This window comes from Girardinichthys multiradiatus, chromosome 19 (assembly GCF_021462225.1).
Source record: "Girardinichthys multiradiatus isolate DD_20200921_A chromosome 19, DD_fGirMul_XY1, whole genome shotgun sequence".
Lineage (NCBI taxonomy): Eukaryota > Metazoa > Chordata > Actinopteri > Cyprinodontiformes > Goodeidae > Girardinichthys > Girardinichthys multiradiatus.
Genome location: NC_061811.1, coordinates 19937090 through 19964189, shown reverse-complemented (window position 1 = coordinate 19964189; position 27100 = coordinate 19937090). Strand labels below are relative to the sequence as shown.

At 38.3% G+C, this 27100-nt stretch overlaps 1 protein-coding gene across 6 annotated transcripts in view; it reads right to left on the bottom strand.

Moving 5' to 3' along the window:
* Positions 1 to 27100, bottom strand: part of daam2 (dishevelled associated activator of morphogenesis 2) — a 116376-nt gene that overhangs the window by 14602 nt on the left and 74674 nt on the right. For 3 of the 6 annotated variants that reach the window (XR_007035041.1, XM_047344988.1, XM_047344987.1), the window contains exons 6-22: positions 21658 to 21991; positions 20217 to 20327; positions 19768 to 19871; positions 19298 to 19364; positions 19096 to 19213; positions 18839 to 18977; positions 15430 to 15453; positions 14934 to 14992; positions 14661 to 14845; positions 13470 to 13772; positions 12258 to 12365; positions 10855 to 10884; positions 8464 to 8570; positions 6419 to 6503; positions 5679 to 5785; positions 4770 to 4858; positions 2057 to 2225 (exon numbers count right to left, since the gene is read on the bottom strand). Coding sequence is in view for 5 of the 6 variants with exons in the window: in XM_047344988.1 (XP_047200944.1) it covers positions 2057 to 2225; positions 4770 to 4858; positions 5679 to 5785; positions 6419 to 6503; positions 8464 to 8570; positions 10855 to 10884; positions 12258 to 12365; positions 13470 to 13772; positions 14661 to 14845; positions 14934 to 14992; positions 15430 to 15453; positions 18839 to 18977; positions 19096 to 19213; positions 19298 to 19364; positions 19768 to 19871; positions 20217 to 20327; positions 21658 to 21991 (2139 nt within the window). In the remaining variant the exon portion in view is untranslated. The remainder of the gene's footprint in view (positions 1 to 2056; positions 2226 to 4769; positions 4859 to 5678; positions 5786 to 6418; positions 6504 to 8463; positions 8571 to 10854; positions 10885 to 12257; positions 12366 to 13469; positions 13773 to 14660; positions 14846 to 14933; positions 14993 to 15429; positions 15454 to 18838; positions 18978 to 19095; positions 19214 to 19297; positions 19365 to 19767; positions 19872 to 20216; positions 20328 to 21657; positions 21992 to 27100) is intronic. The other 3 variants (XM_047344986.1, XM_047344990.1, XM_047344989.1) reach the window with 3 other exon arrangements.

Sequence of the window (27100 nt, the reverse complement as noted above, 5' to 3'; positions counted from 1 at the left end):
CACAGAAGAATTAGGTCATGGAGGCAGTGGAGTAAGAGTGGTGTGCTTCAGTTCATCTCCCTGTTTATATTAAGACTCATCTGAGTCACTGGAAATCATGCCAGTAGTTCCTGTTTCCGTGGAAACACCAACTGTACCGGACAACATTTCATTACTGTAAGGAGAAGAGAACTCCCACATGCTGTTTGTTTAAGTGCATCTGTCTTCACTGCAACATACTAAAGTAGCTCCATGTTTTTCTGTCAATTTATTTCAAATTCTGATGTTAACTTTTGTAAAGATAAAGAAGATATGGTTGAACAGCGGTGACCCACAGTGCGCTGAGGCACTCTTTGTTCATTCTGTTATTTTCTTCAAACTGGATTAGAATTTAAATCCTATTGAGATTAGATTTGCATTTATAACAAGCCAGAGATGTAATTTTTTCCAAGTTCAGGTCTCTAATGATATTTTACAGTGAATGCTTGCCATTTAATCTGCCTATATATCATATGTTATAGACAACGTAGTTATATTACATTATAAATTAAATTACTATATCAGCTTACAATTACGTTAAAGCAATGGCTAAATAAAGAGATTCTTATCAAAACTGCTTATTTTCAGTAGGTTCGATTATGTTAATATTTCCTAAAGAGGTCTCTGTAAAAAGCTGATCCAAAAGGCACTATTCTGCTCAACACCAGGAAACTGGATCATTTCAGTCCTTAAATCACTGTACGACTTTTTGTTTCTGAAAGAACAGATTTAAAACCTCGTTGATGATTCATAAGAAACTGAATGGTCTTGGGCCTAGAAGCATTTTAGAGTTGCTGGTCATAAATGAACCATATAGACCCCCCAGGTCATTAGAGACCTCTTAACTTTATTTTCGTGGGCCAAAACAAAGCATGGAGGGGCAGCTTTTGGTTTCTATGCACCCAGCTCTGACACACACTCCCAGAAAACCTGAGATGTGCAGAAACTGCTGGTTCTTTTAAATCAGGATTGAAAATCTAATCATTTACTCCAGCTGTTTGATAAAGAGCTGGAAGATTGCTTCATAAGTTCAGTTCTATCTTGTCTTCAGCTTTTTATATTTCATAATTGTTCTTTTATGTAAAGCTTAATTTTCACAGTTGTTCTTTCAATATATTTCATGCTTTTGATGTTTTTGGTGTTTTTAATAATGGGTTTTATCTCTTTCACTTTGTTTTACTGTGAAGCAGGTTAAATTAATCTGTGTAAGTAGTACTAAACCTAAACCTGCCTTGCCTGCATTCGTAGGCCTAATTTAACAAACTGACATTTACAAGCATCATTTTTAGGACATTAAATTAAAACAGCCAAAACAACTTTTCTGACCTGCTTTGAATTGTTTTGGAAATTTATCAAATTATTTATCTAATTTGAAATATGAATATGCAATTTTACTTAAAGAAAAGTAGTAGAAATAGGATAATATCAGTTAATATGAAATTTCTGAATGAATGAAACAGGAAGTGTTTCATTTTGAAAAAGAAAACTGTAAATGTCTTGAAAATGATGTAGCTGTGTTCATATTTCCTATCCCTTTACTTTATAGCATATTAGATTGGATTGGATGTTTTTTGTTCTTCTCCTTCATTTTCTAAATCTATATTTTAAAAGTTTGGCATCGAATGTAAATAGAAGACCTTCAAGATATTTTTCAGATTACAAAATAAAGAGCTACGTGTGGTTTACTGGGTGAATGAGAGAATATCAATTGTCTGAATGAACAGAATAGAAAATGCTTTTACTTTGAAAAGGCCAAAAATACCTTAGTTTGTGATGATTCCAGCTTAATATTGGGAGGAAAGTTTATTTTGTTTGGAGCTAAATGCAATTTTTATGGACTAACTGGGTTCTGCTGCTGTCATTCACCCCTTTTGTTCATGTATTGTAAGTCTGAGTACTTGAGTCAGGTTTTTATAGCTCAAGTCATGTCTGAAATATATATTTTTGTTTGCAACCTACGTGCAACTCAAGTTAAAAGTCTGAGACTCAGGTCAGGACCTCTGCAACAAGGATTAATTGAACATCCTTCCTGGCCCACCTGTCTATGCTGGACTTGGTGTCGACGATCTTATTCAGGCTGGAGACCTTGAATCCAAAGGCATTCCCCCGCTGGCCCTTGTTCATGAAATTTCCGAAGGCCAGCACAACCTCCAGGACCTGAGTCAGACGCTTGCTCCGAGCCACCTCTACAGAGGCGTTTAGGATGGCTGTAGGAAAATTGAGAAAGGAAAAACAACTGCTGAGATCACAAGTGAAACTTATTCATCTTTGTGCATTACATAACAAACTGGCCTTAAATTATTCCTTCCACTCTGTTCCTTTACTCAAACGCCACAGAGACACAGGAACTCCAAATTCAACTCAGTGTTTCCCCAGAATTTCCTTTATTTTAAAAATCATTCATGATGAGTGATCTGTGTTCTCCACAACAACTGGGCAGCTTGGTGGGAAACACATCCCGTCAGTCCATCCTTCAGTAAAACAGCAAGGGAGGACAGGAATATACTGAACATGAGCCAGCGCAATCCGTTTCATTTCCCCTGAGAAAAGACTGCCAGGCAAAGTGCAGGTGGTTCCCATTCTCCACAGAGGATACTGTCGGTGTGACTGTGAAAATCATTAACAAACATCATAGTGTTATTGTTGTGCTTCTTTGTGCTGTGATGAAGCATGGGAACCGTTGGTCTGGCTCTGACTGATGTAGCAGTCTTCTAAAAATGCTCCAATTGAACAGACTGGGTGGTCTGCAGACTTACAGTCTAATCTGCAGTATGTGACAAAGTTACATGAATAATAAAACAAGATGAGATTTTTTACTGTGTGCATCGATGAGCAGTGCGGTCAGGGAATTTTTGGATCCAACAATAGCAATTGTGGAGGTTTCTTTTCTCTTCCCAGGCCAGCACAGAGTGAAATGTATGTCAGAATATATTACCCTAACCTCAGACGGGAAGGAATTGAGTTTCTGACAAGACGTTTTGCAGCACAAACAGAACCGAACTGTCAGTGCAAATAAAATTGCCGACAATAATAGTGTGATGTTCTCATCAAAGCCCAGAAAAGCAGCCCTGGCTCTCAAAGCAACAACTCTAGCACACTGGAAAGCTTTTCTCTGACATCTTTGAAGTGAGATTCAGGGTTCACAACAGATGCTGTCCTGTCTTAACATGAGCCAGCTTTCCAAAACAGCATCTATGGTAACATGAATGCTGGCTGGAAGAGGGAAAAATTGCATTAAACTGAAATGTAGTTGAGCAGCATGCACATACACATGCATATAACCACACAATTAGCATTAAAAGCTTGTTCCCCCAATATTTATTTTATTTTTCATGTTTGTGTGTCGTAGGTTGCAGAAAGACATCTGTTCAGACAAATCTGGACGAGATCAACTGTTGGAAAGCTGTGCCACAGATTAAATCACAGCTGCATCATTTGTATCCGTACAGTCTGACTGAAATCCTATTTGATCAGGAAACTAAACTTTTTCACAGTCTGTGATTTTACAACTTCAAACTTTAGAGTAGTTAATTTTTCTGATAGATAAACACAAAGTTAATCTATATGTGAAGTTTGTTGTTGAATTTAAAAATTGAAACAGTATGGCATAACTACAAAACTATTGTGGCATGGGAATCCACCTAAACTGACAGGCTGGGCAAGGAGAGCATTAATCCGACCAGCAGCCAAGAGACTGATGGTAACTCTGTAAGACCTGCAGCACAGCTCAGGTGGGAGAATTTGTCAGAAGGCCAACTGTAAGTTTTGCACTCCACGAATCTGGCAGATGTTGAGTCCTTGAAAGAAAGCCAGAAGAAGTCCTGTTTGCCACAAGACATTACAAACATATGGAAGAGGGTGCTCTGGACTAAAATTTTACCCTTTGACCTACATGCAAAATGCTATCTGTGGCAGAAAACTACAATTACACATCACACTAAACACACCAAGACACAAGGCTGCGTCAGCATCATGCTTGGGGGATGCCTTTTCTCAGCAGGGCCTGGGAAACCTGTCTGGCTTGATGGGAAGATGAATGAAGCTAAACACAGGGCTATCCTGAAAGAGAGTCCATCACATGCAAAAAACACTGAATACTTCCTTCCAGCTTAAATGGTACCAGACATCAGTTATTTTAACATCTATCCACAGTGTTCTTATTCACTTGCTCAGCAAAGGCTTGAGATGAACCAAACCTGCAAACATAAATCAGTGTTAATCGTTTTGCACTGCTTTGCTAGATTTGTACGCAAGTCGATCCTGACATCCTCTGATATCTTGCAGGTTCAGAAAGAGTAATCTCATGCAGTATTGAGGCAGCTGAGAAACGATGGGAAAGATCTGGTTTAATCTGATCAGACATCTGACTGGTGAAGATGTCGGCTCAGCAGCTGTATATTTAATGGAATTTTAATTTGATTGGATCAAGTTTTCTGAACAAATCCAAAGAAAAATACTTTGTACCTTCAGTCTGGAAATCAGCTAACAGCTCATCTGTTCTGAGTCTTTTAAACATTTCTCAAAACAGACACATTCAGCTGCAAAATGATACGAGTTAAGATACATTTTTCATAGTTGTGCCTTTATGAAAGTTTTTTGAGATGAAAAAAGGAAATTTCAGTTTCATAATATCCATGAGCCATAATGATCAGGTAATTGTTTGTATTCTAAAACTATAAAACCTAAATATGACCACAGAGACACTTCAGAGTTATATTCAAAAACCACTGAACTATCGTGTTTGTTCTTACCTTCAACCTTAGGCTTGGTTTCAGCTAAACGCTCTGCAAACTTCTTCTTAAAGAACAGAGCCTGTAGTCTCTGCTGGTAGTGGTCAATTCTGACGAGCAGAACAAAGACAGGAGAAGAGGAGACAAACCGAATAAGAGGGGTCAGTTACATTTGTATTCAGGGGAGCGAAACTTCAAAGGTAGAAGTCACTGAATCGTGCAAACACCCCTTTCTCACTTTACCATGTTTTCTAAAGCCTCCACAGGGCTCTTGTCAAAAGGAAGAGATGACAAATGGGGATGTAAAACTCAACTAGAGCTTCATCAAAGCAGACGGGGAGACTTTCAAAGAGACGCAGGAGAAATTAAATGCCAAAAAGAAAATCTGTGCTGTGTGCCTCTGACCACAGGAGTTGCTTTTAAGGGGAAAGATAGTGGACAGTGATATATTTTACTTAATTATCTCAATCTTTTTACTGTCTGACTGCAGGCTTTACATGGAGTTAAGGACTTCTGTCAGTCCTCTGATGCATTTTCTTGATAAATTCTTTAAAAAGATGCAGCGTTTTCAAAACAGCTAATGTAAGGATGGTTTTGATTCTGCACAAAATCTGAAGATTTCTTCATTTTCATGTCACGGCAGACATAAAATATGATGAGAAATACCACCATATATCAGATCATTAAAGCTTACAAATAGGTGGCTATTTTAGTGTGACTCAGTACAGGCCCCAGTCGTCGCTGCTGTCTTTGAACTCTAAATGAAAGCTTGTTCTTATTAAGTAAAAAAATTCCTGGGCTCAGAGACTGACTGATTGGTTTTACTCAGGCACACTGGATTCTTGCATCAAAACACCAGAAGGACCCAGAAGAAGTTGGCTAAAAACGTAAACCAAAGCCGTCCCCTGATAAAGAGCGCGTCACATTTACCTGCTCATCTCAAAGAGGAAGCGGTCAGCTCGGGCCATCCTCTCCAGCTCATGTTTGTGCTCTTCTAAAAGATCTACGTCACTTTTCTCAGGGATGAATTTTAGCAGCTGAAAAAGGTGCAGAAGAAATGTTAATTAGAAACATCATAGCAGAAGTCTGTGCTGCAGTCAGCTGAAGTTTAACAGTAATTTTACTTTAAAAAAACAGAGAGATGCGTATGTCAATCAGTTTAAATATTTTGTTTTTCCCAATAGGGTTACGATTACTTCTATGATCCATTATACATGTTATTTTACTTCATGTGTACATTGTTTTGAAATCCTAAATCAGCTTGGTTGTATTTGTTACCAACTATGTGATGTCAAGTTGCTTACAAGTCACTCGTTTTATTTACGTTAAAAACTTGTTTGCATTAATTTTGTGTTGTTTTTTTGACAAATCTGTTTTAAAATTGAAACTTTTACATCCAAATTTTCTTCATCTAAGAAAAATAACTTTTTCCTAAAAATGTTCTTACCAATTTAAGTACAAGCATGTGCTTAAGTGCTTCATACAACTCCTTTTTAAATAAAATAGGGGATATTCTGTCACTTGAATTTCTAATTGAATTATAACATGAAACAGGGAGAATTCAGGTCCCCGACAGATTTCTGTTAAATCTTTTTTCCAACTAGTTCTCTATACTCAAAATCAAATCCACATCGCTGCTATGATGCTGATCATCAAACAGGGATACATACCTGCTCCAACATGTCTTTGGCCAGCTCCTCTCTCTCATCCATCTCTAGTATCGCCCTTTTGATTTCTTCATTTGTCATTTTCAGCCTGCAGCAACGCAAAACTTGCTTTACTGACATTAAATAAAAATAAAACCATAAGTATCCTGATGCTGACACTCTGAACACCAGTCTGAACTTGAGACAACTCCCTCCTGTCCCCCCGAGAGCAATGCCAGCTGTTTTCAGTGGTGTGTGTGCTGGGCTACATCAATAACAGGATTGTCAGTACGAGCATCAAAACTGTATTGACCATCTGCTGACCCCATCTGGGTCAGTCTGTAGCTTCGGGGTCATTTTTTATTGATACAAAAGAGAGAGCAGTGAGCGTGCCGCTTTTTTGTCAGATGCACAAAGGACTCAGGAAGCCCGTTTATTGATCTGCAGAGTGGGGTCAGCATTTAAACTGTCCAAAGGAGGCCCGGGACCACTGCTGGCTGGAGATTTAAAAGGGGGACATATTGTCAAGTGGATCTTAAAAGACAGAAATGGATTCAGCCTCATGTAGCGTTTCCTTTGGGAAAAGGGTCAATTAATGCATCTTCTATACAAGTTAACATTGACACTGATAGCACTTGAATGTTTAATTATAGATTGGATTTAACATAATGCAGTACTTCCAGATAAATCCTGTCTTGGATAAAGCACCCAACCCATTTTGTGGCTTAAACAGCTGTTTAGTGTAATTAATTCACATAGTTTATAAAATGTGGCCTTTTATGTAAAAACAACAACAAAAATCCAACAGAAGGCTGCCGGGTCTTCTTTAGTGCTGGAGACGTAAATCAAACCCAGATTATATCAGGTTATTTCAGGATTATTTTGGTTCTAAATTATTGCAAACAACATGAACCAAATACATTTGAATTTAAATTTAGATTTCATTTGTTGGTATAAATTAACTTATGTATTTTAAAGCTGCAACACACTCCAAAACAAGTGATGGAAAAACATTTTAATTCAGTTCAATATATGATTAATACAATGAGTAATTAAACCTCATATCCTTTATTGTACATATGTCTTTAAGGAGTGATTATAGGTGGCTATAGATGTGGGCAGGGAATATCTCCTGCAGCAGTCAGTGCTGCAGCTGATCTGTTGTTGAATTACTGTGCTGTAAGGAGGATGCTCAGAGATGTCCATTATGATTTTCATTTTATAAGCTCCAGAGAGCTTAAGAGCAGCAAGGGCAGAGCCAGCCTTCTTCGTCAGCTCGTTGAGCTTTTTAACGTAACTGGCTCTGATCTTGATGCCTATACAAATGGTGACAGCTAAGGCTGAAATCTCTACAACAGACATAGGTTCTGCAACATGTCACTTAAAGTCCTAAGCTTCCGCAAGAAGTACTATATGTTATGTCACTTACTTTACACGTCTTCGCTGTTATATGTATAGTCCAGGTAAGGCGTGACATATTTATAGTCCTCTGCCACTTCCACCTCTTCTCCCATGATTGAAATAGTATATGGCATAAACCCGTTTCTCCTAAAATCCACAGTGATCTTTTTTGTCGTGCTCATATTCAACATGTGATGTGATTTTTCACGCCCGAGTCAGTCCATTAAGGTTTAAAGTTGTATTTCTGCACGTAACTCTGTATCACAGACCCTCAGAGGTTTTCTCCAAAGTAATCTCATGTCTATGTAGCTCTACCAGCTGCTCATCAATAACTTTGGCATATAACACTTAGGTTTCTATGCCAATGCATTTAAATTCCAGCAGAATCCCTGAACAATTTTTTAATCATGTTCTGCTTTGCAGAGGCAGGAATCTGCACATCTCCTCTCAATCTTTCCTTTATTAAATTTATAATACGTTTATTGGTCATCATAAAGGTGTTGTGATATTAAAGGTTCATTGTTTACCTTCACTCCTCCAAGATGAATTTATTATTCCGTATAAACTAATAAAATGTTCAGCAGTGCATTTTAGGCCAGAAAACAATAGGCTGGATTTTTTAAAAATAAATTAATTAATGAAACAAGACTTAAAATCAGATCTCTTACTTTGAAAGCAGGATGACACAGTTCTGAGCACGTCTGCCGTCGATAACCGACAGCTCTTTGACCTTTCGTGTACTGACGTAGATGTCATCCATAGAGCCTGTCTCTTTCTGTAAAATAAAAGAGAAAATTGGTTCAATTTGTAGCTTAGATTAATGATTGTTCACATAAAATCCAAAGAATACACATTAACATCTCCTTCTTACTACTTTGTAACATCTTTAACTAATCAAGGAACGACCTTTTCTGGGATTTAATAAGTTGGTAATGAAGAGACATAACCCAGAACAGCAGAAGAAAACGTTTTGCATTGAACACAGACTAAAAGGACTGCACTGGCTGCAGATCAAGTTACCAGCAGATACAGTGACAGCTTCCATAAAGGAACAAGGATCAGAAACAGGCCATGACAATGCAACACCTCATCATAAACTCACAGAGGAACAGTGAAAAATATGATCCAATCAAAGCCTGTTAGATATTTGTTTAACCTTACATAAATGTAGTATTAATATCCCCAAAGGAAATAATAAATTCTGAGAGGTCTGTTTGGACCTGCATGTTAAACACATTCTATTTATGGTCCAGGCTGGTTTCTTGCTTGCCAGAAAACTCTCTGTTTTTGAGGTTGCCAGGCATGACATATGTAAAACAGATGTGAATAGTGAAGAAAGTGTGTCCGTGTTGACCTGGGGTGTTTGGCAGCTGAAAAGGGTTGGCAACAGGTTAGGGGGACAACTCCCATCCATCGAAACAATTCAGAGCTCTCTCTCAGCCCACAGACTGGAACCAACTCTGCCAGAGTGTGTGCATCATAGGCACTTATATGACAAGTGACTAAAATGTTCAACTTTTCTAACAGTTAACAAGTGACACTGACTGAAATGTGAGGGGTTGTGCTTTAAGCATTCAAGCAGAAACCCTGAAATCTACAGCTTCCAACATCAGATTGTGATTACATCTTACAGCACAAATAAAACACAACACTGTACTTGTTTGAATTTAATAGCTAAAGATAGACATGGTGAAATAATATATGTCCGTAAAAGTGCTGATTATGTTCCTCTGTATAATAATGAGTAAACAAATATGCCTTGTAATCTACAGTCATTGCAGAATGCAGAAGACTTTGGTTCAAGTGACAATTCAGAAATTTCTGACTACTTTCATAAAAAAGGACAGCCTATGTCATTGTAAGGTTATTACATATCAGGAAACAGAGCTAGTCCTTACCAGGTTCTACGTTAATTGAACCTAACCTTCAGGGCTAAACAATAGTCAAGTGGGGTGCGACGCTGGTGGTCTAGGGGTTAAGCATGCAACCCATATATAGAGGCTACAGTCCTCAAAGCAGCCGTCACGGGTTCAAGTCCCAGAAAGGGTTCGCCAAATGTCTTCCCCCTCTCTCTGCCCCTATTTCCTGACTGCCTACTGTTGGAAAAATTGAAAAATAAAGGCCTCAAGTGCCGTAAAAAAAAAAAAAAAAACTTAAGTGAACTAAGCACACAGATGATTCTGCAGTTTGTAAAACCACTTTTAGCAGCGATAACTCAGTTGTTGTTCTTGTACATGACTTTAACAGTTTTTGGCACTGTTGTAGAGAAGGTTTGGCCTAGTGTTCTTTCTACAACATTGCTTCACTGCTTAGATCAACCAGTTTTCCCCAAGCTTTACACAGATGTCTTCACATTTGACTGTAGAATATACTGGTGTTCAGGGTCGACTCAAAGAGTGAAACGTGGACAGGTCCTGTGGCTGCAAAAACAAGTCCTAATCATCACCCCTCCACCACCATGTAAATCAGTTGAGATGAGCTGTTTGGTGCATTTGGTTTTCTCCATAAATGGCACTTTACATTTTAGAAAAATATCTCTACTTTGCTCTTAGAATTGCTCAAAAGGACATCGGTCCAGAGGTATTGCGGTTCACTCAGATCCAGGTTTGCAAACCTATTGAGTCAGACACAGAACTCTCTGATTTTTTTTTGCAATTTCTTGAGCTTCATGGTCTTAACTTGAGGTGAATTTTCTGAGATGTTCTACTCCTGGAACGTTTGATAGCTGTCTTAAATATTTTCCACTTGTAAATATTTCTTTGTTAAATGGCGTTATCTAATTTCAAATTGTTTACAAATGGCCTTATGACCATTCCCAGAATAAAGGTCTGCAACAATTTCTTGTCTTGGTTCATTGCTGGTATTTTCCCATCTTGGCAATTAGCAGCTCTAGTAAGATTAAAGTAGAGACTTTGAGAGAAAAACAACCTCAGAGAAAATAACTCATTCAATTTGCAAGCTGCTCTTTGCCTGGCCGCTGCAAGGCAGAAGGTGAGCTGATAGAAGCAATGAAGGCGGGTAACCCTTGTGGTCAGGAAGCTCAAAGATGTTTAACTCACCTGTTTGAAGGATTGGTTAGTTAGCAGGTCCTGCCCAGGCAGTCGGAGAGTGCAGAGACAAACAAATTGAGAACACATGCAAAGATTAGCACTTAAGGCTGGAAAGGCTAAAGCAAAGAACTACAACTACTATATGCAAACTACAAGCTGAAGCTGGAAAGCTTTCTTTGAGAATAACAATTATATATTGTTCAATTTGTCAAGGGCTGAAAATATCTGCATAGGAAGCTGAAAGAAATCGTTTTCTACTATGGCTTTTAGTGTTTTTAAAGAGGTCATGGATGCTTTAATGCCTTTCATTTTGACTGCATCTACGTCCGTCCGACTAGAAAAAACAGAACCATGAAATATGACTATGGTGGACAATCCTACAGAGTGCAGATGTAAATAAGATACCATTTTGACAGAAAGACCAATGAAAAGCTCTAAAACAAAAGTATGTCATGTATAAACACACCATTACAGTCCATTTGAATTTAAATTGAATTTGGCTCTTTCCAAACAGGAACTAGGCTGTCAAAGACAGGAAGATGTTGGGTTTTTATGCGAATGCATCCACTGGGTTCCCCATTTAAGCATTGGCCAGTGCCAATAAAAACCTGCTCTGCACAAATAAATACCTGCAGTATATCACTGTCAGCAACAACCCCAAATGACCCATTGCTCTTTATTAAAAGCTTACAAAGAGACACTGTGATTGTAACCGTCTGTAAAATGCATTAACTTAACAACGGTGATGCCTCAGCAGAGGTGATTGACTGCTCTTTAATCGAGTCTTTGCAGACCTCACTTTAAACAGTTTTTGCTAGAAACCAATTAGAGTAAATTAACCATCCATTTAAACCCATTTAAAGCTGTGCAATGTATCAGTTTGTGCAATGACACCTAATATCGTTGTATGACAAGAGTGCAATTAAGAGTGCAATTCAAGAGGAGAGTAATTGCTATGCAAGAGATATTACAATTATCTTTTCAGTTGGTCTCTGGTTCAACATGATTTACTGAATAAATCTTTTTACTTTTACTACATCTCAGTCATAACTTTTGTGTTTTTCCTTGTGAGTTCAGTGTTGACCCTGATTATAGACCTGCAGTCAGTTCTCACACCAAAGTTCTGTAGACACCAGCAGAAGATACAATGTGCCATTCAGCAGCCAACAGCTGCTCATATTAGCCTGACGCTGGACCACTTACACCCTAAAAGAGTCATTTTGAAACATCCTCTGCTCAGTCATGCACACACACCTTCCCCTACACCTACATTGCAAGGATCTAGTTCAACCCAATTGATTTTACACAGTGCTTACTCAGCATCCAAAACACACACACACACACACACACACACACGCACACACACACAACTCTAGTAATTAGTAATATATAACACACAGTCAAATCCAAACCTGCTGTCTCTGATAGGCTGAGAACATCTTCTCTATGTCCTTCAGGTCCAGAATCTTGAATGCCCTCAGGTCGTCAATTTCATTCCAGATAGTGCCATTGATCATGTTCTAAAACAGGAGAGAAAGGGGGTTAATGTTTAAACTCTCATTACCAAACAAGCTGGGTTTTTTTTAATTAAGAACCAGGCAGATGAAGACATCAGATTCCTGTAAAACACTAAAAAATCAGGGTGAAGAGCAAAGTGATGGAGGTTAAATGTATGTTGGATCAAACTATAGAGAAAAACCCAGCTGCCACATTAGAGAATATGCTGCTATGGGTTTTTGGTCAATTTGTATCCCCATTTCCCACACATGCTTCATCACCCTTTCATCCATTGTTTCTTCCATTTTGGACCAATAATAATAAAAAAAAAAAACATTTCATACCCCTGTCCTTAAATAGTGGCGTATGACTTTATTTTTCATGAATAATGGAGATAAGTAGTTGTAAAATGTATAATTTGATACAATTTTAAATAACCAGGAAAACTTTGCATTACACGCCTTTCTGTTTATTTTGGTTCTGATTCCAGTTTAGGACAGTTAACCCTTATGAAATATGAAAGATTACGACCCCTGATAAACCAAAATAACTCCAGCCAGTTCTCCATTATTTATTTAAGTCATACAACCACATTTCCTTAGTGCAGACCATGAGGAGAATACAGAAAACTACTTTGAATTTTCGTTAGTAAAAGTGGGTACAAAACCTCCTCCTGATGAATGGTGGGTACGAAACATCCCGCAGTAGACAGCACAATTTCATACCTTAAAATGTTTGGCACAAAATGAGCAAAACTATAATTGATGAAATAGGGCTAGCATCCCTTTGATATTTTGTGGATATTTGTTTCTACTTTACACTGTCAGGTAGTCCTCGGCTGACACACCTTGGAAAAAAACAAGTTCTTAGAAATCCAATATGGTTTGAAGATTGGAGATTGGACATATCAAATGGACTGTATCTGTTAGTGAAACCATGTGGATCCTTTCAGGCTGCCACAAACTATAATCCAGAAATGTAGGTAAAACTGCTGTGAAGTGACTAGGAAAAAAAAAAAATCTAGACTTATCTTTAACGTTGGGACAGATATATTAAATCACCATGCATTGCTTACATGTTCATTTTTATATACTATCACAAAATATTGTGCAAAAATCTCATCTCACCTCGCCTAATTTGCTCCAGTTGAAGGACTTTAGTGGATGAGAAGGCTGAGGAATGGACTTTGATCGCATCGTGTTCATGGAGTTGAATGAGGAAGGGATGGGAGGGGGCGGTGCTCCAAAAAGAGGAGGAGCCCCAGGTGGAAGAGGCGGTGCCCCCGGCGGAGGAGGTGGTGGCGGTGGAGGTGGGCAGCTGAACGGAAGTGGTGGCGGTGGTGGAGGAAAGCCACCACACATAGGTGGAGGAGGTGGAGGCACTGGTGCTCCAGGAGGCGGAGGTGGAGGCATGGACAAACTGCTGCCCTGCTGTAGGATAAATAGATAAAAGTTAAATATCTTGAATAAAACCACATTTTCAAGTACTTCTTTTCAAAAACATTTTAGATGGATAATGAATTAAACTTTTATTTTAAAGTAATAATATTATAATTATAATTTAAACAAAATCTGAGAGACCTGATATTAAAAGCATAAAATCTTAATTTATCAATGGCTACATATTAAAGAAATCATACCAATTACAGTAAAACTACCCATATAGAAGGATTTATAAACAGTAAATAATGCTGTTATTGAAGTTTTTACAGTTATAAAGCAGCCATGGGGGACTTAACCAACAATAATAGAGACCCTCCTTTCTTGCCTGTTAACTAATGCAGTATAACTGGTTACTAATGATTTATTAAGTGCTTACAGAACACTTAATGACTGCTTATTAGCCATTTGTAAAGTTGTACCAAAAAAAGTGAAAAAGTTAAGGAATTTTTATTCAATGTACTTCAAATGTTGCTTGGCAGGTCACATATTACGAAATATATATTTATTATTTATATTCATTCAAACATTTGTAACAAAAATGTAATAACCAACACCATTTACTCTGAGTCACCTTTTTAAATATAAATTCTTTTTAAATATGAATGCTTTGATGCATACAATAAATGGGGATAATGTAAATAATACTATTATTGTAATAATAAATGATATAATATTTAATTTCCTTAATTTTCGGATTCTATGCCATGTGTGGTCTGATCTTAAATCACTACTTCCAAATAAATCATTTATTTATGTTATAGCTGTTATAAGAAAAGTGTAATTCACAGGGTCAGACCTCAAAGAAAACCAGAAATCAGTCAGAAAAAGCCTGATTGGTGTAACTCTGTTAAGAACTGATAAAGCAGAAGTTCCTACTGCAATGTCATTGATGCGTGACGACAGGTCCAGCACTTGCTCTCTGGCCGAACGCAGTTCCACACCCTCACGTTGCAGCTTGTCCTTCATCTTGTTCAGAGTCTTCATCATCTCATCCTTCTCCTGTGTCTTTGTCTCACACTCCCTCTCTTTCCTCTCCAGTTTAGCCAGTAGCTCTGCATGGTCTGCAGTTCAACAAGGAGGGGAAAAAGGTTTTCATTTGATGCAGATTTTGTTAATACAACCCATACAGGCTGGTAACAAGCTCCTCACCTTTCCTGAACTTCTCGGCCTGTTCTCGCCACAGTTTTACCTCATTTTCATTGACCAGCCTGTGAAGCACACAGACAGAAATAAGCACAGCCTTGCAGACGAATGCTCACACATAGGGGCAACTGCACTCCAACTGAGTCAAGCCGGGACGTTCTGCGGGAATTTGATCATTGGATTGAAAACCCATTGATCAATGACACTAATCCTCCATTTCCCTTTTAGTGACGACATTGACCAGCATTGACTGAGTTGAAGCAGTTGGTACTTTTAAGCTCAAAAGGGCAATGTTAGTGCTGGGATAATCCCTGCTGGGCTGAAAGTGGTTATGTTTTCTCAGGTATTAACTTTGGGATTTGACTGAGCTTGGAAAGTGGTCATGTAATGTAAGAAATTAGACTTAAGAGAGGCAACAATGATATGAGAAACGAAAATTGAAGATTAGCAACCGGGTATTTCATGAAGTGATTTGGGATAATGAAAGACTGGAAAGTGAAACCTTGAGGAGTGGTGGTAGCCTTGGCTGGAAACAAGAGAATAAACATGTTTCAGCAGCAATAATCAGACATCACAAATTATAATGCAAAATCAGGAAGGAAACAACTACCGAGGTGGAAACCAAAATAAGTAAACAGTGCCTTACAATTGTATTTATTGTCCTTTGACCTTTTTTTTTATATTTTGTCATGGTAAAACGACAAACCTCAATGTACTTGATTGGTATTTTATGTACTAGACCAACACAAAATTGTGCACATAAGTGGAACGAGAAGCACGCAGGTTTCAAATTGCGTGGTGTGCCTTTGTACTCTGATACTCCTAAATAAAACCAACTGAAACTAATTGTCTTCAGAACTCACCTAATTAGTAAATTTAGTTTAATGTCATGATAAGGGGTTTGTTAGAGAACATTAGGGAACACAGAGCAACATGAAGACCAAGGAATGTCGGAGAGAAAATTAATGCAGCGTTACATTATGAAACAATTTGTTAAGCATCAAACATCTTACAGAGCCCTGTTAAACCAGTCATCTGATAATGCACACAACTACAAAGCTACTAAGACATGACGCAAACAGGCTGTGCAAAAAGAGCATTAATCAGAGAAACAGCCAAGAGGTTCATGGTAACTCTGGAGGAGTTGTAGAGATCCACACCTCAGGTGGAAGAATTTAGACAGGACAGCTATTTGCAACACACTCCACAAATCTCCTCTTTATCAAGAGGAGGGAAGAGGAAGAGTTGCTTTTTAGGGAATAAAAAAAAAACAAAAAACCTTTTGACCTACATGCAAGGTGCTGTAAGAGGCAGTAAATTAACAGTGAATATCAACCTCAACACATTGTGCTGACAATGATACATGGTGCTGGAGGAATCATGCTGTGGGAATGCTGTGGTTAGTGCTGAAAATAAACATTTTAGAGCAGTGGTCTCTAACTCCAGTCTTCGAGGTCAAGTGTCCTGCAACTTTTAGATGTCTTAGAGGCTATAAAAGACTAAATACTGCGGTGAAGATTTACTTCCCAACAGGGCAATAACACTAAACATACAGCCAGACCTCTAATGGCATGGCTTAGATCAAAGCATATCCATAAGTTAGAATGACCCAGTCAAAGGCCAGACCTAAATGCAATTCAGAATGAGTGACAATAATAGAAGATTGATGTTCAGAGATGTTCTCCATCTAATCTGACCAAGCCTGAGCTATTTTGCAGAGAGGAATTGTCAACGACTTTGTGGATGTGCAACAAATGACTTGCAGCAAAAGGTGGTTCGACAAAGTATAGATTCAGGAGGCTGAATACTGATGCACTTTTCCCATTTATATTTGCTAAAAAAAAAAAAAAAAAATCAACAATTACCTTCCACTTCACAATTATATACTACTTTGTGCTGGTCTATCACATTTAATCTTATTAATACATACTTAAGTTTGAGGTTGTCATATGAGAAAATATGAAAAAGAGTATTAATACTTTTGCAAGACATTGTAGCTACTTGAGGACACTGATTCACACTTAACTGCTTATACTCAGTTCATAGCAGTTTGATAACAAAGTGCTCAATAATCAAGGTAATAATCTTTCTTAACCTGATTATAAAATCATTACTTCTTTAATTAAACCTGGAATGAATAAAACAAATCATTTTTCTTTATCAACCAGTCAAAGGAATCCCTTTATATTGCTGTGGAAAACTCTGCTTCTACAAACGCCTTGATTTCATGCCCTGCACTCGTGTCCTTCATCATCACAGTGACCGCAGATGATGAATGACTTCTTCTGCAAGTTGTTTTAACAGTTGCTCCAACACGCCCCATCCTCCCTCCGAGTTTTCACGGCACGAGCCTTACATTTTCACCCGTTCACCGTCAAGCCAATGCAATGTCGAAACTTCCGTTTATGTTCTCTTTTTCCAGGCACAATTTATTCTCCAAGAGTTTATGGAAACACACAATAAGACTTTGGCCGAGACGTAAAGTGAGTGGGTAGAGTTTGACCAATGTGGTGGATCTATGACGGGATTCTGCAAGCTCCTGGAAAGGATCGCACTCGAGTGATTGCAAAAACAATGGTGGTTGAATTAGTGAACAAAGCAGGAGCTGGCAGGGGCCAAAGTGAGCCACGGTACATGCTTTATGGTGCTTTCACCACAAAGACTAAACATATTAATCACCGATCAGAAGCTTGGTTTAAACATAACAAAACTGAGAAGAAGACAGATGGTGAAAACAGGAATGGAAGCCTGTCAGAAGGAGAAACTGAGGCAATGTGGTGTGCAGAACATGGCTTTGAATGTCATCTCTTAACACTGCCAACAAAATGTATTAAATGAGCTGAAAACAACATCAGGTCAGCCTCTGAAATCAGTGAAACGTCCACAGTGGATAACAGGAAATGTCAATGATAATTTGGAAAACATTCCTGTTGAGCAACAACCCCAGTGACACATCCAAAACCACCAATTCATAATTCTTGCTTCTCCTGTATAAAATAATGCTGCCTCCTTGTCGCTTCCCCACCTGGTGAAGAGCGCTTGTTTCACTGCGTCTCAAGAAGGCTGACTTGGTCGACTCTGTATGCAATTGGAGCACTTTTCCTTTGATATTTGACTTTTGCTTTTATGCCAACTCACGCTCTGAGTTTGGCTGATATTTCGCTGATATTTCTGCTGCTGCTTTCATATCGTCTCATCTTTTCTAAGAAGTCTAATTCCTATCTCCCTTCACAAGTATCACAGCACTGGAGTGTTGTTCATTTTAAAATGGATTTTATTCCAGAGTTTCTCTTTGTCGCATTGTGGTGTTTTCATCATGTTTTGATTTTAACTGAAAGCAGTGCTGATTGGATGCTTTAACCGCTAATTGGAGCAAGTTCATTAGAATTAAAGCTTTCTAAATGCCGTGGCGGGAGTACTAAAACTACATTATTTACAGTGTAATGATTGGCCAAAAAAACTTCAAAAGACTGCTTTTCTACATGCCAAAACTAAGCCATTCATTGTTTTTACTTTAAAACATAATTGAAAAGCTAAATTTATTTCAGTGATTTAATTTAAAAGGTGAACAAAAATTGAAGTGATTACCTTAAAACAAAACTAATATTTGATTATAAGTGACCAAATTAATTTCTAAAATTAAGTTTTGAAATGTTTTGACTTATTTAATGCAATATCAAAACACAAACTCTTTGGAAACACAATGAATAATTTCATTCTGAACATGATACAACATTTTATTTATTGTTCTTGCCAAGTAATAGGCAGGCTCTAACTTTAGTCATTAAAATATATTTTGTACTGTTTTTTATTTATTTGACATGAAGCTAGAATCCTGTTTTTGCCAGTTTATTACTGAGTTGTAATGTAAAGCGCCAATAAACTGTAGAGTGAGGGATGCTTTCACTTACATGCGAATAATGTTTTTAACACTGAAGTTGTCGAGTGGGGAGACGTCGGGGTCCTCTCCCTTTTCGTCCTGCAGGACGATCTGCTGAAGGATCCTGTCTAAAAGCTGCCAATGCTGCAGGCTGCAACCTCCACGTTTATCTAAGAAAAAGACTCCTGATTAATGCATTTATGTGAGTCCATCTTAACCTCATGTGAAAGCATAAAACCCTTTTCATCCAAACTGAAGAGAGTTTGGACCGTTTCTAATTGCACTCACAGGGCATCTGCAAGCAGTGTTGAAGGATTGAGAGAAGATGTGGGTAGGAATCTGTGTGGCTCAGTTTCTTCTTGATCAGCTCAAACATGGCACCAGCGCTCTTTGTGTCTACATGGGTCTGGAAAAGAAAAGAGAAAGTTTTGTTTATAACACGGATCTAAGTTTGGAATAAAATGTTTTCCAATAAAAGATGGAAACCCACCATATCGAATCTTTTGGCCAACTCAGAGTCATCCTCATTTCTCACCATCTCAAAAAAGTCCAAATGTCTGAAGAAACAAAGTAACAGTAAGACATTTATGCATTTATAGCACCAATGTTTGAAAATGAACTACAATGAAAATGATTGTGGTTGGTAATTTTTTTTCATACATGTAAATGTTAACACAATGTCACAGTAGAACTTCATACCATTCTGGCTAAAATCTTCAGTTTATGGATTTTAGATTTTGTGTGACTGATTGTTTGCCTTGACGTTTTATCCAAAACTGCGAAGATGTCGATGAATTGTGACATCAGGCCTGAAAATTAACCCATGTATGAAGCTTAAGACTAATATGTTAAGAAAAACAATCGGTTGTTCTTGCTGAAAGAGCAACAGGTTGTGCAGTTGTTAAAATGCCTTTTCGATACACAGCAGCACTGACAGCCCTACAACGGATGACCACTCACCTGTCTAGAGTGGCGTTATCGTGCTCTCTGAGCTTATCAATGACCGGCTGAATGCCCAACATCAGGAACTCGTACCTCAGGTGGAGCCGAAACTCCAGGTTGTCCTGAAAGCAGCACACAGTACAACAGAATTAGAAAGAACTGCAACTGCATAATTGCTGGTGTTAATTTAATATTTAATGTCAAAGATTGTAAATATCTATCAAAGATGTTAAAACTGTAACAAATAGGACACATTTAGTTTGAGCTTTTAGAAACATTTAACTGAAAATGTTCCAGAGATTAAGGTGTGCGTTTATCGACGGGTAAGAAATACAAATATGGTATTTGGCATATTTTAAATAAAGATTCTGTGGAATGACAAAGATTTTCCACATTGTGATTTTTACCCAAAGATCTGTGGTGGTTTTTACTGCAACTTTTGAAAGAAAACATAAAAAGGTTTAGACCTCTCCAGCTCCAGCGTTCAGCACCGCGTTGATGAACGACATAATCGCTGTCTTCAAGTTGACTTCGTCCCTGTAGCGGCCGGTGCTTCTGTCCAGCTCATTCAGGAGTGTCTGGATGTTCAGGACAGATTGGGAAATCAGTCAAAATCCAATTCAGTGGTCAAACTGTAATAAGCAGTAATGCAGGCATGCTAAGAAAGCTGCAATATTCTGACAATACCAAAGAAAAGAAGGTAACATAGGGTCAATGCTCTCAGTTCTTCAACCTTTTATCGTCTCTTAAACTGACCCCCAACATACTTTAGAAGTTTAATCATAACTCAAACCAACATTTAAAGCCTCCATATGCTCACAATGATTCAGCTCCTGGGGTGTTAGTGGCATCATTTACCACAAACCCCCCTCCCTGACGCCACTCCCAGGAGGATGTGTAAGATGTGGTGTGTTGACTCAGTCCTACCACTCACTAAACCATTTAGCACTGAGTGACCTCCAGAAGTCTCAAATCTAGTGAAACGAGTACATAAACCTGAAGCCAACTGGTTGACGTGCACATGTAACCATATTTATAATTGCAGCAATGATTTATGTGAGCATCTTGAGATTTTGTGTCAGCCCCATGAATCCATGTTTGTACTACAGTCATATGCTAAAGGTTTGAGCCACTGCTTCTTTCTCCAAGGTGGCAGACTGTGCTGTTATTTGGCTTGAGCAAATGCTCTTTGGGTTTTCTAAAAGTCTTTCTTAGTTCTTCCTCTAAGGATTAGACTTAAAAATGTGTCAAAACTGACAATTGGTTATTGTTTACTTTGGCAGAAAACTAAACTATTCAGAAAAATTGTGAAATGTAACATATCGGATCATGATAAAGACTCATCAGTGTAGGAGTTGTTACAGAAAGAAAAAAGGTTCACACTTAACAAGACTAACTCAAACTTTTGTCAGCATCAGTGAGGTGTTTAACATGATGTTAGAGGAAACACAAAAATGAAAGAACATCCCAAGAAATGAATGTAATTCTTTCACATTGCTACAGAGCGAGAGAGAGAAACACTTATCAGCTAACAAAAAGGCTGAATGGAGTACTGGTTCATCCTTTTGGGTTTGTGATCCAAATGAAATAATTAATGACCGCTCACTGTAGTAAGCTAGAAAAAATATTGTATGTGCTGTTCTTCTGTCATTCTATATGTAACAGTTCCTAAAGAGAAATCAAAATTGGCTAAAATGGGAATCAGCAGGCCAAGCTTTTACAAAAAATCAAGATCGAAAATCGGACACAAAAATAAAAGAATTTAGAATTTATAATTAAGTCGACATGAAAAGATTCCAGGAAAGTCTGGCTGATGGGAAACAAAATCTAAAGAAATGGTGAGTACCTAAAGATTACTGTACATGATCCACAATTACAGGAATATAGTGTCAGTTCAAATTTCTTTACCTGGAATCGGGTCCTCTCAGCAGAGTATTTCTGGTAATGCTCCATGGCCTGCAGCACCTTCTTGTGTCCATCCGGCACCAAGCAAACGGCCCCGAGAATCTCCAGCACCGCCACTTTGGTTTTAACGTTCTCTGTCCGCAGGCTCTGAGAAATGGTGTTGATGCTCTGAGGATGGGCCAAGACATGCGCTCGCCCCTGCGAGTTGTTCATCAGGGCCTTGATGCAGCCGATAACCGAAGTGTGGATGCGGCTCTCTGACGTCTCGTAGTCCATGCTGCGCAGGAAATTGAGCAGGCAGGTGAGTCCGTCGAGTTCGATGAATCGTGTGACAAACCTAAAAGAAGGGAGTAATGAAAATGGAGAAAAAAGGACAAATCAATTTATGCACCAAGCAAATTGTTGCTCTTTATCATTTGATGACCCATTTAGGTCTCTAGTAGTGGTGAACTCCAAACTTAGCACCAGTACGGGGAAGAGAAGAGGTTTATTTGACTTTAAAGTGTTTTAGTTGTTAGTGTGAGATGGGCTGGTCTTAATCTTTCAGAAACTGATGATTCACACACAACCATCTCTCAGGTTTATAGAGAATGAGACCGAAAGTGAAAATATCCTAAGAGCAGCAGATGAGTGGATGAAAATGCCTGATTGTCTGATGCCAGAGGAGAATGGGCAGACTGGTTCGAGATAATAGAAAGGCACCAAGGGTTTCAACTAAGGTTTGCTGAATACCATCTCTAAAGGTGAAAAAAATCAAACCTAGAAGAAGATGGGGTTGCAGCAGCAAAGGACGACACCGTGTGCCACTGCTGTCAGCTAAGAGCAGAAAACCCAGCTCAGACTCACCAATGTTAAATAATAAGAGACTGGAAAAACATTTTCAATTTTGATGGTTCTGGACTTTAGCTGCAACATCCAGATGGTAGGGTCAGAATTTGGTGCAAACTGCATAAAGCTCAAATCATCTTAAACTGATTTCTTAAACATGATAATACATTTCTGAAGTCTAATGTCCTCCACAGTCAAATATTTCAAGTTTTGCACTGACAGACACAACATACAAAAAGCACAATTATTGCATGATCTTAAAACAATCCTGCTACTTTGTCATAAGTGGTCTGTCCTTGTATATTTGATATTACTGGACAGGCTCTATGTTATTATAATTAATTATGTTTACGTGTATCTGAGTTTTTCTCTGTCACTTTGTTGCTGATACATTTGAATTTCCCCACTGAGAGACAAATAAAAGATTATTTAATTTAATTTAAATAACTTGCTCAGGATACTTTCAGGCAAGAACTGCAACTATTTACAGCGACCTGTTTTATTTTTTTTCAATTCTACAGGGTTAATTTTGCTTCAGTAAACTATAGGATTCACAATGAATTTTCTTCATTCCATTCAAACACACAACACCTTTTGTTCATTTCACTTGAATAATTTTCTCCACCCCAGACTCAACATCAAAAGGCCACCAAAGCAAAACCAAAGACTTCCTAAAACTTCACCACCTCTAGTTCACCAAGTTCCCCAGTTCAAAGCTCCCATTAGCTGAACTAATTCAAATCTGTGAGTCAATGACCTCTACAGGAGAGAAGTGAAAAACAGGATGTGTAAACACTCAGGGATGTCATGATAAGCGAGCACAGCGTGGGCTGCTTTGTAAATGAGTATCCCACTCAATAAGATTCCTGATGAACCTCATAAATTATTTCAGATAAATGAGCGTTTGTGAAATGGAGAGATAGAGGACATACGTGACAAAGACTTGCAGAGAGGAGGTCAAAGTGACAGTCAAAGTTATGATTTACTGCAACTTGTGGCAGATTGTGGACTTTGTCTAGAATTATGTAATCAATGTTGAATCTGCCCCTACTGCTGTTCTGGCTGAAACATGTAAAAAATACAAACAATTTATACAATTTACTTTGAGGTAAGGGTTCCCCCTCTGCTCACCATGCATAGATAAGAGATCTCAAGCAGATGTCTGGATGAGACTGACAACCTCTGCCCTGCAATGTTTGTGATTTTCTTTCTGATTGAAAAGATCTATATGCATGTGTGCAATCAGCCACTCTAAAATCCTAGAGGTCACAAATAAACACCAAGAAGACAATGTGCTTCTTGTTTGAGCACAAAAGCGGCAGCCTCTACTCTGCACCAAGGTGGTGACAAATAAATCCTATGCATTAAATATGAATTGATTTAAATTCAACACAGACACTGGTAGCTAGAACGTGACAGAACTGATCCAACTGTAATAGATGAATATTTGATATCTGTGAGGAGTGTTTAAATTGCATGCAGGACTAGCTCTTCGCCTGCTCATGAACCAAGGCCCTCTCTGGTAGAGCTTTCATGGTGAAAGAGAAATTAGGCTGAACATCTCTGTGATTAATGTATGGAAAGCAGAGGGTGAGAGCTGTTGTTCTTGGAGTCTGAATTCAAAAGCATGGACGAGATTCAAGGCTCTGCACAATGCCTGCTTCGAATCACTCTGCTGAATTGTCGACATTTTGCCAGAAAATACACACACAACACACAAACTATGCACCATAACCTAACGCAATGGATGTGCGTTGAATTCATGCAAGACATTTGCATAAACATGCATGCAGGGCTCTGTACGGGAGATTTGTTTGTGTCTAATCCTCTGCTGTCTCCTCTTTTTCCAGTGAGCTCTTAAATAAATTAATCTCCTCCTGTGTCCTATAACTGACATTAACACTCAGCTGACTGGCATAAAGGTCTTATTACTTTTTGTTCCCGTTGGAACAAGTAGTGCATACTTTAAACCCCACCTGGGATCAGCTAATGCTGCATATGAACTGAGGAGAATGAAGGCTGCTGAATAGCACTTCAAGTAGTTCAACCGCACACATTGTAGGGAAAAACTAAAAACAGGCATTAGTTAAATCTAGGCTCAGATTATTCAAGGATAACATTAGATTTAAAGCAGATATGGATTTAAAGCAAATTGTGGGAAGTATCTTTTATTGTGCAATAAGGTGATTTCTTGTTGTTGTAAATTAGTAGTTGTGATTTGTGGGGATCATGCAGTTTCCACCGATCTTAAAGTCTGAACTTTAATCTGGATTGAAAGGAATGTCAATCCAGAATAAGCTGACACGTTAATTTTAATGCCGTATGATTTCTGCAATGTAATAATTTTTGATTTAATATCAAAACTCTGGGTTTCTTTCAACAATCTTAATGCCAGTGTTCATCTCTGCTGCTACTCTACTGTACATGTGATGTAATTAGTTCAGCGGAGGATATATGTATGAGAGACCTGAATACATCACTTGTCATTAATTATTACGATATCTACAAACGTATATCTTTAAATGGTAAAGGGTGTACCATAGTGCTTTATTAAACCCGAGGACTCTAAATGCTTAACACTACAATCATTCATCCACCCATTCATACACTAACAGAGGTAGAGTACACTGTAGCCACAGCTGCCCGGGGGCGAACTGACAGAAGTGAGGCTGCCATACAATCGGCGCTACAGGGCCCTTTGGCAACTATCAGCAGGCAAGGCAGGTGAAATGTCTTGCCCAAGGACACAACGGCTGAGACAGATGTCAGGGGTTTGAACTGGCAACCCACTGGTTATAGGACGACAGTTACAGGACAAAGGTTACTATATATTATTATTCTTTCTGGATATTTGTAGGTTTTATTTCAGTTGCCTAAATGTTACAGGATGTTGTTACACTTCAGTTTTATTCATTCTCTGTACTCCTGTGCGTGAAGAAAGGCACTTTAGTTGCTCAGGCATGAAAAGTAATTAAGTGAATCAAGTCTTGGTTAAAAGTTCTTATATAATTAAAGTACTCATTAAAATTTACGGCAAAAAAATTTGAGCAGCTTAGCGTCACAAACAAACATTTGTAGGCATAATATCTAATTTCTCATGCTTTCGAGTTGTGAGCAATCTTAATAAAAAGTGTTGCTCATCAGTGGTTTCCCAGACCTTTGACCTTATCTTGAAATCTGTTAGACTTAAGCAGAATGAAGTGGAAAAGTAATCCAGAAGCTCAAATTTTAATTCAGAACCTGAGTCCAGCTAAATGTATTGTTTGAGGTTTCAGCTTTAGAAGCAAACTTGTTTTCCTGTTTGAACTGAGGATGACCACAGAGTGGCAGACAGTCTGCCTCGAAGCACAGCCACACACACTTATCCAAGTCCAGCCCTTCCAAATGCACAAACTCAAATGATCATGTGCTCCCTGGAGCCTTTCTGCTGCCCACCATTATCCCCACCATATTCAAACATACTGATAGTCTCCTTCAAACACCCACTCACCTAAATCCAGCGACACTCAGTCCCACATAGATCTGGTTTGACTAAAAAAAGGATCAAACTGTGAATAAGAGGCAGAGGAAGGCTGTCAAAGGTGCCAATTACAGCTCACTGACTGAAAGTTTTTGCAGGAACAGGACAAGAAATCATAAAATATCAGAACAGTTCTCTTTCAAATACGTTTTACTTGTGAGGCCTTGTGTTGAACTGAGGTAACATGAGGGCTGAACAAGAGACAATGCACATAAAACTGACAAACAGAATACAATTAAAGTCTCAGCCAAAGTGCACATCTGGAACAAATGTGTATACAATATATCAAGGCTTGGACAGAGGGGTTCTCATGGACTAAGTTTATAGGCAAATCCAATAGGAGCTGTTCATGTAATGGATCAACCAGTCTCAGGTGGGCCATTGTATCATCCTGTCTCTTGTGACATTATAGCCACCAGGATATACAGCAGTGCACTCATCTAGAACTCAAGTTAAAAAAGCCTTTTTATATTAAGATGGGATGAAATAAAAAAAAAGACCATCATACTGTATGACGAATGACTCGAAACTAGCTTTGAGAGATTAGGAAATTGTTTTCTCAGACATAGTATTTGTTAAAATGAGGTGGCCTGTGTAGTCAGACCATAGGAAGCACTCCCTGATGTCAGTTAAAAATAAAAATCCCTGATTCACTCTTTTTCCATCCATTCAACAAAAAATTTCCAACAAATGTGTGCAGCATCTTTTTTTTCTGAATTAAAATACAAATTAATTATATTCTACAGTACAGAGGTGTGGCATTGTATCTATCATACAGTACTGAATCAAAGTATTATGATATTTAGGTGCCCACTGATAATTATAAACTTACACAGCTCTGCAGTTAATCAAGATTCTACTACTATTTCAAAACAATGAAAACATGATTACTGAGCCGATATTTTAAACTCTCCTCACCATCTTATATTATTAAAACTGTAAACAATGTCTGTGGAAAAAGTAAGTCAAAATGTCTAACCTCCATAGAAAGTTTAATTTCTAAATGCTTCCTTTTTGCTTCCTCTGACCTTATTTTTAAACAACTCACTGATGGTGAAAATAGCTAGTTGAGTCTTCTTCGCTCAGTAACAGTTTCAC